This window comes from Talpa europaea (assembly GCF_964194135.1).
Source record: "Talpa europaea genome assembly, chromosome: 2".
Lineage (NCBI taxonomy): Eukaryota > Metazoa > Chordata > Mammalia > Eulipotyphla > Talpidae > Talpa > Talpa europaea.
In genome coordinates, this window is record NC_140068.1 from 14,482,992 (window position 1) to 14,495,395 (window position 12,404).

General features: G+C 44.5%; 1 protein-coding gene across 1 annotated transcript in view; it reads right to left on the bottom strand.

Moving 5' to 3' along the window:
• Positions 1-1,282: 1,282 nt before the first annotated feature.
• The window catches only part of GRM1 (glutamate metabotropic receptor 1), a gene marked incomplete at both ends in the record, with an annotated part of 363,299 nt that continues 352,177 nt past the window's right edge, over positions 1,283-12,404 (bottom strand). The window contains one exon of the mRNA XM_084229060.1: positions 1,283-2,207. Within this exon, the coding sequence (XP_084085186.1) occupies positions 1,283-2,207 (925 nt within the window). The remainder of the gene's footprint in view (positions 2,208-12,404) is intronic.

Genomic DNA, 12,404 nt, shown 5'->3' on the forward strand with positions numbered 1-12,404 from the left:
GGTGACAATAATATATAAAATGCTATAGGAACATAAGAAGATCTATACTACAGCCAAAGACAATCTCGTAGTTGCATTGACATGACATTGCACACATTTGATTATCACGTATACGCAAGAACACAGGCACACATTTACTCACTAGTTACAGGGACTTTGTGACAATAGGAAAAAACTGTCATTTAAGCCAGTAATAGTTGCTATGAATACACCATTAAATTCCAATGGGTTTGCTTGTGTAGTACACAGGAGAAGTATGGCACCAAGGTCACAGAGGGCATCTTAGAAGTTCCACTGCTAAGTATTACTTGCTACAGTGAATGGAAGGTAACGATGTGGCCACATGATTTTGTTCTCTTTACTGAAGAGCAAAGGAGTGCCCCCTTGGCATAAACACCATGTTACTCCACAAAAGGTCTTCTGTCATTCTCAAAACCATCTCTGATTCTTGACTTTGTCCAAAATCACCCATAGCGAGCATGAAATAGGGGAAGCAGAAGGAGCTGATTTTCTCCCAAGCCCATGCTTGTGTGTGATCTTGCTTTTCATCACCCCCCTTAGCACTCCCGATGAAGCACTTTTTGGTGATTATTTTGCTAATTCCTATTTTCTTATATAGAGGACATCACAGAGCAGCTGAGTGTCCGTGCGCTTTTCTCCAAGCGAGACAGCAAGACTGGCACTGGATGGTGTGCAATGGGTGAAGAGAGACCCATTTGGGTCAGTTCCTTAGTGGCCTGCGGACCAGGAGTCTGTGGTCAGTAGGAAGGCCTGGAGACAAAGGAGTGGCTGTCCCATCATCGGTGCTCTGGTGACTGCATGGCCCGAGTTCCTGCCCTCTGTTGTCCAGCTCCACGGTGCTCACTGAACACCTTGACCTGAACCAATGAATCAGCGGACGGGCCTTCACGCGCCATCCCTTTTCCGGCTGGCCAGGGGCGCGTGGGCATGTAAATCTATGCACAGTTGTCTGAAAGAGGAGATTATTTTTGTTTATTTATGTATTTTTGCGATGAGAGTTACCTACCCCCGGGACTGTGCTCAGTCAGAATCCCTTTCCTTCCAGAGGTGGCTTGTGAGTGTTTCAGGAACAGGCATCCTCGCCTGGACCGCCTTGTGCCTGCAGTGGACAATCCCTCTCGCCTCACTTAAGGCAGCAGCAGCATCCCCTTGGGGTCTCCCGACTTCGCCCCCACTCCGGCCTCTCTCCCAGCTTTCCGCACGTCTCCGGAGGTGCTGAGGGTCCCCGACCTCTCCCGCTTTTCCCTGGGGACCCTCCTCCCTACAGGGTGGAAGAGCTTTGCTTATAGTCCCTCAGGATGACAGAGGCGTAGGTCACGTTGGGGGGGCTGCAGAGCACCGACTCGGACACGGGCGAGCTGGGCACGGAGCTGCCCGAGGCCACCGAGTCGCGGAAAGGGGACGGGGGCGTGAGGGCGGGCGAGTCGTCCGGGGTGCGCTTGCGGGCGGCCTGCACGTCCTCTTCCTCGTCCTCCAGCTCGTCCTCCTCGGTGTTGCCCTCGCGCTCGTACAGGTACTCCTGCAGGAGCTTGAACCGCTCGCTGTCGTCCTCGTCCTCGTCGTCCGCTGGGGGCGAGACAGGCTCGTCGTCGAAGGTGCTCAGCTGCAGCGGGAGCATCTGCAGGTGCTGCGGGGGCCCCGGGGGCGAGTACAGGGACCGCACCCCATTCCCCGTGCCCGCCGGGACCGAGAGCACCGCGTTGAAATCCGGGATCCCAGTGCTGAAGTTGCCGACCACGCCCTGTAGCTGGTCCATCAGGGATTTCTGCTGCTGCGGTGGCTGCGAAGGCGGCTGCTGGAGGTTTGGGGGCAAGCCCTTGGGGGTGGCCGGGTCGGCCAGGAAAAGGGGGGTCTCCTCTGCGGTGAGGTGGGGCTGCAGAGGCGGGGTGCTGACCGCGGTGGGCACATGCCGGTGCACCACCATAGAGGGGCTGCTGGGAGGGCTGAAGCCCACCGGCGGGGCATCTTCCTCCTCCACGTTGTAAAGGGCCTTGGTGCTGGTATCCGAAAAGGTCAGACTCTTGCCAGAGCCTTGGTAGCTTTTAGTGAGGGGCTTGATGACGGCTGTCTGGTTGCAGGCTGTCTCGTTGGTCTTCACGTGCACAGAGAGACGGTGCCACATGTGCTGTCCCTTGGGCACCTGCCTTCCACCTGGTTCAGACCATGACACAGACTTGCCATTAGAACTACGAATAAAATAGAGATGGGTTATTTGCAGTGGCTAGTGCAGACAGGACACAATACACACATTCTCCACAAGCCCAGACCCTCTCCTCAGCACAGACCCAGCGCCCAAGCCGCATTGGCTGGCGAGTCCATCCACCACGGTAGGAGAAAAGCTGTCAGGGAGAAGAGGCAGCCTGTTGTAGAAGCAACAAGGTCTAAGACTTCACCGAATTTTTACGCACACGTAATCTGAAATGATGATGAAATCATCGATTCAGTGTGAACCTTTGAAAGATTCCCACACCGATGAAGGAAACTAATAAAAAGAGAAAATCTTGGTTACCAAGGACAGTGGATTATAAGGACCACACCCCTGGCCGCCCTCTTTCTGCTTGGTACTGGGTCAAATCAAGTCCCATATACAAAGCTCTCTCACTGTCCTGTGGGATCATAAAACACAGCCTCTCCGGTGCCTGTCCTGACAAGCAGGTATTTCCCGGTTCAGAGCCGTGTGGTCTGACCCACGGCCCCAGGACGAAAGAGGGAAAAAAAAAAGCAGGTGATGCAAAAACCCAGATCCATGCTCCCCTTAAGAGTGCCATCACTTTTTATTTTCTATGTCTATCAAAGCATTAGTCCCAGCATATATAAAGGATCAGAATTCACATCAAGACCCTGATTGACAGCACCTGGCTGGGATTCCCACCCTGGAGGTAGGTGTGAAAAGAGATAGAACCAGAAGCCCAGCAAAATACAGAGGCCATGTCTTGCTTGAGTTTGATGCAAATGAGAAAAGATGAAGATGCAAACAAAACAGAATTTGCTGAGACAAAGACCTCTGGGAGGTCTTTTTTTTCCTCAGTGAGCCTGTTGGGGGGAAAGGATGCTCTGAACAAACTCCACAAACACAAGTTTTATGGACTCCACCCCCACTCTAGACCAACGATATCCAAGACTAGGGCACCAAGGACTACAAATCCCATAATGCCATCCCCACCAAAGGGAGGGTTGCTGGGAACTGAGGGTGGAGTTAAGCAGCCAGGTTTGGTGTATAACCAGGCGTGTGGGCCTTCGGGCACTCTTGGTTTTTGCCAGCTCTCAGCGTGCCATTGGGATTCCAGCTCAGTGGAACTGGTAGGACACATTCACCAATTTATCTCCCTCTCTTTCTCCCTGAGTTATTCATTTCTTCATTTCACCTTCTTTTCTAAATAAACCCTTTATTAATCTTTTTGTGTGTGCCTGCAGTTGAGTCTTATTATAAGTCCCTTTAAAGCACTCGGGTAAGGATCCATAGTCAGGCCAACCCATTTCATATCGGGGTTTCCCTGTAACAAGCCTTAATGATGAAAAATCTTAAGGTGCCAGCAGCCTTCCAGCCAGACCAACTTTCACTATCATGGGACTCTTCATAAACCAGCTAAACAGAATAATATCTCTCTGAAGAAGATAAAAGGAGACATGTTCTATATAAATACCACAAATTCTATTCTGTGTGTTGTAGTAACTCCTGTCTTGACTTAGGGCCTCTTGGCTGCATAACTTTAAATCAGGAAACATTTTTTTTCTTCTGCTTTTTAAAGATTTGCTTTATCTCTGTGTTCAGGAAAACAACAAGCAAAATAGCACAATAATAACACATTTATGACAATAAAAGGCATAGAGGAAATGACATTTTTTTCCTAGGTGGATGTGTAATAGTTAACAATGGCTTAATCACTTTGAAAATATAAGAAAAATACTTCAAATATTATATGTGTCACATTTATGATGAGGATTGTGAACATAAACTTTTCTGGGGAGCCCTCTCTCCTAGGAAGCCAAGCCCTCCTCACATTCTTCACTCTGTCTGCAGGAATCTGCAGCCTGCAGGTAAAGCCAGTCTTTTCACATTCGCCATGTCCAAGGATGCAGATAAAGACTAAGCTATGGGAACCAACACTTTGCATCTCTTCGGGGCAAGAAATTAAAACCTGCACTGCCTTCCTCTAGAATCTTCAAGTAAGGACAACTCAGAACTAAAAGCCTTCCCCTCCTCCCCCCAAGAATAATGACATTCTTAATAACAATGACTCACTGTGCCTACCTGATTTAACTAAATTCAAACGTGTGTTTATTGGAACAACTCTCACTGAATACAACATGTGGGATTGCTTCCTGGGTTCAAATCCTCACTTTCATTATCTAATACACTTTGTCTATCACTGAGACTTTATTTTCAGTTAACAGGGTAATATTTAGACATTTCATATTTTATAATCTTGAAATGTGAAGTGAGATGAATAAGTACAAATTCTTACAGAATTCTGATATTGATTATAGAAAATTCTAGATACAAAGCTTCTAAAGACCATAGAGCAGCAAAAATTTTGATCTCATTACTTGGAGAAAATGTAGTGTGGTTTCAGCCTCATCATACAGGTTACATAGGCTTTTCTCAAAGCACACAGAGTAGGCTTCTTTTCACCTTGAAATGGGAACTAGAAGTCAAACAGGACTCAGTGAACCTGGAGGCATCTATAGCCTTCACTTAAAGAAATTCAGATTGTTTTGAGTTGACAGCAGGGAGGGCTGAGAAGAAGCTTCTGTCCTTGCCTGAGTCCTTCACCATTCCCTAGTCAAAGACAAAATCATCCCTCCCTAAATTTTGCCCTTTTTCTAATCAAAGAAACAATTTCTGCCCTCTTTTTTATGACCAAAAAGAACATTCTTTGTGGGAGCTCATCCATGTGTAAGTTTATCAGTGAACAAATCTCTTCTAAGAATCTCATCTTTACTCACAGAGGAAAGATCAAGACACCCCTTCTTTTCTGTCATGTGAAGTCTCCCCCTTTCTATTGATGCCTCACGTCCTTAAACACAGAATAAATATCATTGGTTCATTCCAATATTTTTTAGAATTTGCAACCATGAAAATCCTCCATCAGTATGTTATTAAATTGATTTATTTGCATGCTAACCCATCTGATGCTGTTTTGATTACTCGTCCAGCCACGAAGAACTCAATGGTGGGTATTTTCCCTTGTGCTCCAACAGCAGTTACTCTAGATAGATATCTGATAATCTACACTCTATTTTGATTTTTTAAGAGAAACCTCATCTCCAACTTGCACATCAAAATTAATATTTCCCTCAAATATATGTTTGATATATTTCCTGAGCATGAATACATGCTTCTAAGCTTCTGCACTATCTTGCTAGAAGAGCTGACTCTCTTCTGAGTTGAGAAAACTGAAGGACAGTGGTGTTCCTGGCAAGAACAGGAATCAACCTCTCCATCAAAGGTAAGCCCAGGGCCTCCCCTGGTGGCGCAGTGGTTGAGCGCTGGGCTGCGAGGCTGCCCGCGGCCTCTGCAGTGCCGGTTTGATCCCTGGCCATCAGAGAGGGTCCCACATGTTGTGCAGACCTCTCCTGCCGTGCCTGCTGGCTCCCCTCAGCAGTATATTTTGTCAGTCTGCCTGTTCTGTTTCCCGCTCTGGCTCTGGTGAGTTCTCTCACCCTCCTGCGCTTCTGACTGTACCCAGTGCTTGTATAAATAAATAAATAAATCTTAAAAAAAAAAAAAAAAAAAGGTAAGCCCAGACTCCACCGTGCCTCTTCTGAGTCTGAAATTCTGTAAACTCACCTCCATTTTCCTCTTCATTTCCTCCATCTCCCCCACTCTACTCAGTCTCTTTCTTTATGCCTTCAATATTCCTTTTCCAGAAATCATAACACTACCTATTTACCTCTTGTCTTGCATACATTTGCTTCACTATTCCATCCAACCTCTCTGACATCCAACTTCTCTTTCAATTGGGATGGAAACACTTTTTCCTTCCCCAAATACTGCCTCTCAATACTCATTAAGAAAATTATTAAATTAGGGCCTCCCCTGGTGGCGCAGCGGTTGAGCGCTGGGTTGCGAGGCTGCCCGCAGCCTCTGCAGCGCCAGTTCGATCCCAGGCCACCGGTGAGGGTCCCACCAAAAGGCGAAACTACGTAATATGCACATCAAAGACATCTTTACAGACACATCACCCAAAGTAGTGATAGTGAAGGCAAAGATAAACAGCCGGGACTACATCAAATTAAAGAGCTTCTGCACAGCAAAAGAGACAATAACAAAAACAAAGAGAAACCCCACTGACTGGGAGAACATTTTTGTACCCAACACTAATGATAAAGGACTGATCACAAAAATCAGCAAAGAGCTGATGAGAATCAACAACAACAAAGAAAATAATCCAGTCCAAAAATGGGCAGAAGAGCTAAAAAGAAACTTCTCTGAAGAGGAAATGCAAATGGCCAACAGGCATATGAAATAATGTTCAACATCACTTGTAACCAGGGAAATGCAAATCAAAACTGCCATGAGACACCATCTTACACCAGTGAGAATGGCACATATTAAAAAAACTAGCAACAACAAATGTTGGCGAGGGTGTGGAGAAAAAGGAACTCTTCTGCACTGTTGGTGGGAGTGCAAACTGGTCCAACCACTATGGAGAGCTGTGTGGAGATTTCTGGACCTACTAAACATAGAGCTTCCATATGATCCAGCAATTCCACTCCTAGATATTTACCCAAAGGACACAGAAACATCAATTCCAAAGAGCACCTGCACCCCTATGTTTATAGCAGCACTGTTTACAATAGCTAAGCTGTGGAAACAGCCCAAATGCTCAAAAATAGATGACTGGATCAAGAAGATGTGGTCCATATACACCATGGAATATTACTCAGCATTCAAAAAAGATAAACACATGCAATTTGCAGCAACATGGATGGCGCTGGAAGGGATCATGCTCAGCGAAATAAGCCAGAAAGAAAAAGAAAAATACCGGATGGTCTCACTCATAGCAGGAATCTAGAAAACTTAAATAAGGGACCAGGAAAAAGAATAACTACAAGAAAGTGAAAATCAAAATCAACAAAAAACTATGAACAAGAGACACTTTATGGGGGGCGGGGGGCAGGGCGGGGAGGGATTGGGGTCAAAATAAGGGGGTTGCAATTGTATGGGGAATATAAAAATAAAATTTATTTAAAAAATAAAATAAAATTTCAGTATTCATTAATAAAATGTTACTTAGAATATTAAAAAAAAGAAAATTATTAAATTAAATGGCTGCTTTGTATCTTTTAGTTGTGTGTGTTAAAATACAAGTCTTTTGAGAGGTAGTCTGCCCCTAACGCAACCAGCAAGCTTACACACCCTAACAAAACAATGCTCTGCCTCCTTATACACTAGCAATAAATAAATAAATCATTCTTGTGTTTCAGGGACTTAATTCACTCACTCACTCACTCACTCACTCACTCACTCACTCACTCACTCACAAGGATAGCTTTCCTTATTGTCCAGGGGTGCTATGCAGGCCCACACTACCATATGTTAAAGGTATTAACAACCATCTTGCAGACAAATATAATCACAATTTAGTTCTGTTTTAATCCAATACCATTTTTATTCTTGTGATGGGGATTTTCACCTCACATATTAGAATTAGCAACTTTCCTTCTCCACAGAGTCTCGCTCTAGATTTGCTGTAAAGTACTGTTTAATTAGGAAACAGTTATAATGCCTCAGGGCATTTATCAAATTGAAAAAAAAAAAACATGTTTTCAAGGACAGCATAAATTGTTCCCTAAAAATCAGAGAGTGGAGGAAATATCTCCCATAAACTGCAGCACAGAATACGAAGTTTGGTTTTTCTGGATTAGCTATTTCTAACTTATGGTCCACAGTTTAAATGGTCCACCAAATCTATGTGCATTAAGCTTTTTTTTTTTTTTTTTAGGTGGAATAGTTATGTCTTTGTAGATTATGCATTGCTATTTTTACTTTTAAAAAATGTTTACTTTTTACTAATTTGTTAGTCATTTACATGTCTACACAGTTTAGGGTTATATTTCCACGCCTCCATTTGTACTCTCCCCCCACTGCACTGCTACTGTCAAATGCACAGAATGCTGTCACGCTAAAGTGTGCTAAGCATAAATCTAACTCGGTTCTGAGAAGTGCTTGATTGTTTTGTGTTCAGTTGACCACTAAAAAAGGTACTATGACTAGCATAGTTTTGGGTGAAGGCTTATAACTTTTTTGTTGTGAAAAGGGATTATTCTGCCTGAAAATGTTGGGAACCCATTGCTGTGATATTAAGGAAGGAAAATGAATAAAATGCAAGGCACCGAAAAGGAGTAAATACATTTAACAATGCAATATCCTAACTGTGATCTCTGTGGAAAGGGGAGGTTCCAGGTTCCCTGCCCCACCCCAGGAAGGTGGAGCTGAACAGCAGGGAAAGACTGAGAGGAATTAGGAGGAGGAAGGGAGAAGACTAGGAGGAGAAGGCTTTGAGGAGGCAGGTGGAGCAGGGACATATGAAGAAGCCACACTTGCTTCTCAGTCTGGGGCTTGTACCAGGAACCTGGGGGACGTGGAAGGAGACAGTTGAAAGAGATGTGGGTGAGAGACCAGTGGGAGGCCAAAAATAGCAGCCTTCATTGATTTTGGTTTTGCTCCTTTCCTTTCAGACTTTCGGCCCCTTTCCTATGATTTCTTCTAAGAAGATGCCTTAGGCTCGTGGCAAGTTTATGGGCCTCAGTGGCCACGCTTTGGGCCAACCCTATTTGCCTGGACATTTACTCACGAGGGGATGGGTAACTTTGGGAGTTTCACTGGGAAACTATTATCCTTTTTTTCTCTTTCTTGTGTACCCTAATTCTAGTAAGGTTCTTTTCCATTGAAGATCTTATATACTAAGAGTATGAATTTTCTTTATGTGGCAGACGGCAGAACCCATTTAGAGCAGGCAGGTTTGGGGGCTCCGGGGTGCCCCTATCCTGCAAGCTAACAACATTACTAAGAAAGAGTTAACAACATTACTAAGAAAGAGATAATCCCAGATAACTTTAATACCTTGCGTTTCAGTCACCAGCTTCTTCCTCCTATTACTTAATTTTCCTCAATCTCCTAATCTTAGGAAAATCAACCTGTCAAGAAACACCACAATATTGTCACACACCACCACCCCCTGCTTGCTCTAACTTCAAAAGACAGACTTCAGGCCTAAAACAATCTCATCATTGAAGATCAAATGTGGTAGCACATGGCATAAGCGTCTTAGGTGGCTGAATGTAGTTACGGAAAGCACCGTTAGGCTGAGCAGATTTCCAGACCTGGGGATGATGGACACTGCGTGGAGCTTAGCAGGTCTGGGGCTGCGGTGGCCACGGCAACAGGCTTGAGATCTTGCTTTGGTTTTCCTTTCATTAGGTAAGTATCACAATCCCCCCAGACAGAAAACCCAATATTTACAGCACTTTAGAGAAGAGTTGAAAGTGGGTGGTGTAAACAGATTAGTATATCTTTGGCATTCGGAGTGATCCTGTCTGTTTTATTTGTTTCAGTAAGTACTAGTTACATCTGCACAGCACACTGCTCTCTGCTCCAGAGAGGCCTAAAACGGGAATAACAGTGGGTGGGTGTTTGAGATCAGAAGGGAAGCAGCCTGCACAAGCCGCCCGAGGGGGGGGAATTACACAACACCTGTCTCCCTTATGTGCTCTTCAAGGCTTTGCCACGAGGCTTAATAGCTTCACCACAGACACAAGGATGACATCCAGAGAGCCCACAGACAGGGCAAGATCTTCACATATGGTGGGAAGATTCACTCCTTGGAACCCAAGGATGATAGTATTTGTTTTTGGTGAAAATTAAAATGGAAACAGAAACGCACTTGAGTCCAGCATAATGGTTCATCAAATTAAGAAAACAGACCCAAACCACAGGCTTGCAGGTGGGTCTGCTGTGACCCTGCAGCTACAGCTGGGACCAAGGGTCCTTCAAGGAAGGATGGCACTGCCCACCTGGATACTCCAAAAAGAACGGCAGAGATTAAGGAATGCTATTGGCTGATGGGATATCTCACCTCTGCCTGCTTCAGCAGGCTGGAACCAGAATGTAGTTCAATTAGAGGTGCCTGGAACTATTTGAAACCATCTGAGTCAGACTCCTGTTTTCCCAGGCAACCCCAAGTTAGTCTTCATACACAGGACTCCCACAGACTCCAGCTCACTTCTTGAAAGCTTTCCTAAAAAATCTGCATATTCAGTATATATATTCCCTGGGATCCCATCTGAACATAATTAAAATTTCTCACCTTTTTGACTCATCACTAGTTGTAAGGTAGAGAATCTGTGAATTGGAAACAAATGCTTTCTGATTACATGAGAACTTGGTAGTCTCTACTGATAGAAGATCAAAAAAGTGTATCATGAATTTTATCTTTCTCCCCTATGAGTCTAACGTCATCATTAGCTAGTCAGAGACCCATTTGGGTTGCTGAAATTTACAATATCACAAAGTCCAAATATACAGTCTTCCTGTTAGAATTTTAGATCAATCCCATTCTGTATTCTTAAACGCTAAGAAGTGGACTATAAAGACAACATGAAGGAAACCAGTGGACCTTTATACAGTGAGCCCTGATCCTCAGTGAATCAACCGAAAACAAAGACATTCACAAATAAATTACCTGATCAAAATCTATCCAAAATGGATGACACCATCAACTTTGTCCAGGCATGGTGTGTACTGTTTTCAGAAAATTGACAAATCTATTTCAAATTAAACAGTAGGATTCTGATGGTTACTAAAATTTTTAAAGTAAATTCTTAATGTCCATTAAGTAAATTCTTAATGGTTCAACCTAATTACGATTACCAGCTGATGGGAAAAAATTCTCATACCAAAGTTTATTTAACACTTCAGTTTGGCACAGTCATATTGTCTTAGCAGAAGTATGCCAGGTGTGATTCTATCCCCCCAGGAAGTCTAGATGGACATAAACTGTGTTCAAGTCAAGCATCATCGCTTCTATTCTCCAGGTAACCACACCTACACTCTAGCGAGTCATCAGAACTCCAGCTCCACCTGGAGTTCCCACAATTTGCTGAGAAATACCAGGCAGCTGCTCTGCATTGCTGGCTCAAGGGGGCAGGACAGACCTTGGATCATCATAATGATCTGGAAGTAGCTTTATTTCCACTACTGGATGCTTTGCCTTCCTGGTTCACAAAAGCAGTGGGGACTGAAGGTCACAGAAAGAACCGATCACCATTTTTGTGCATGTGTCAGAAACAACCCAAACTAAAAAAATAGTCATTTTGAGCCTGTGGTGTACAAATTTAAAGCTACTCATCTCTTCCTGCCCCTTTGTAGTCTCAAGAAACAGAGCTTGAACAGATCGTATTTCGATCCTATTTCTTAACAACCAATCTGTTTGCTTTGAGGATTTTTGTGGGGTTTTAGCCTTCTGCCAAGGATGTACCCACTTTCAGCCTTTTCCTTTGTTAGTAGACACTCACCTTTACGTCTTGAAATGCTACTTCTCTTTGCCATCCTGTTGTCACGACAGGACAAGCACTACTTATTCCCATCCATTCTCTGACAGGCAGCCCATGGCTGTCATCATCATCATCTCTTTGCTGTGTCCTTGGTCACACTCAACCCAGGGCGCAAGAGACACTCCTTGCCTTCTGATCCGGGAGAAGTACAGAGAATGCATCTCAGTCAACTAGGGGGTCTGCATAGATGTGCAAAGGTCTCCCAACTACCTCCTGAAACATACTCACAGATCAACCTATTTCCCCTTTCAGAATCAATAGGATTTGACTGTGTCCACCCTCCTGTTTGGGCTCTTTGGGGACTCTCAGAACACAGACTTCCCAATGCACTCCACTGAGTGAAGAGAAGAGAGGCCCTGGCCCCATTCACCCGCCTCCATGGCCAGGTGGAAGAGCAGACTTTTGCACGAATTGGGCTCTTCTCATCTGAAGAGCTAGTCAAGTCACAGACACCCCATCGGTGGACGCCCTCCTGCTGCAGGAATGTGTACCTTTGACTCTCCCAGGAGTTTGAAGGGCTGTAAAGGAACAGCTGAAAATGACCACAGACTCCGTGCACAATGAGTTGAACATGGTCTATGTTCTTTTGTTAACTTAAAAAGACACTGTCAAGATCTAAAGGTCAAAAATTGGACCAAACATGCACCATTTTTATCAGATAGAGAAAATCTGATAAAAAAAAAAAGTTCAGAATTCTGGGGAAAATAGCTACTATTCTTTTTTGCAAAACTCCCTTCTTGTGGGATGCACAAGACTTTTGTTTTGTGCTCCCCAGTGTGGGAGGCACCCATCAGAGGTTCCTGTTGGCGCCCACCCCCTCAAGC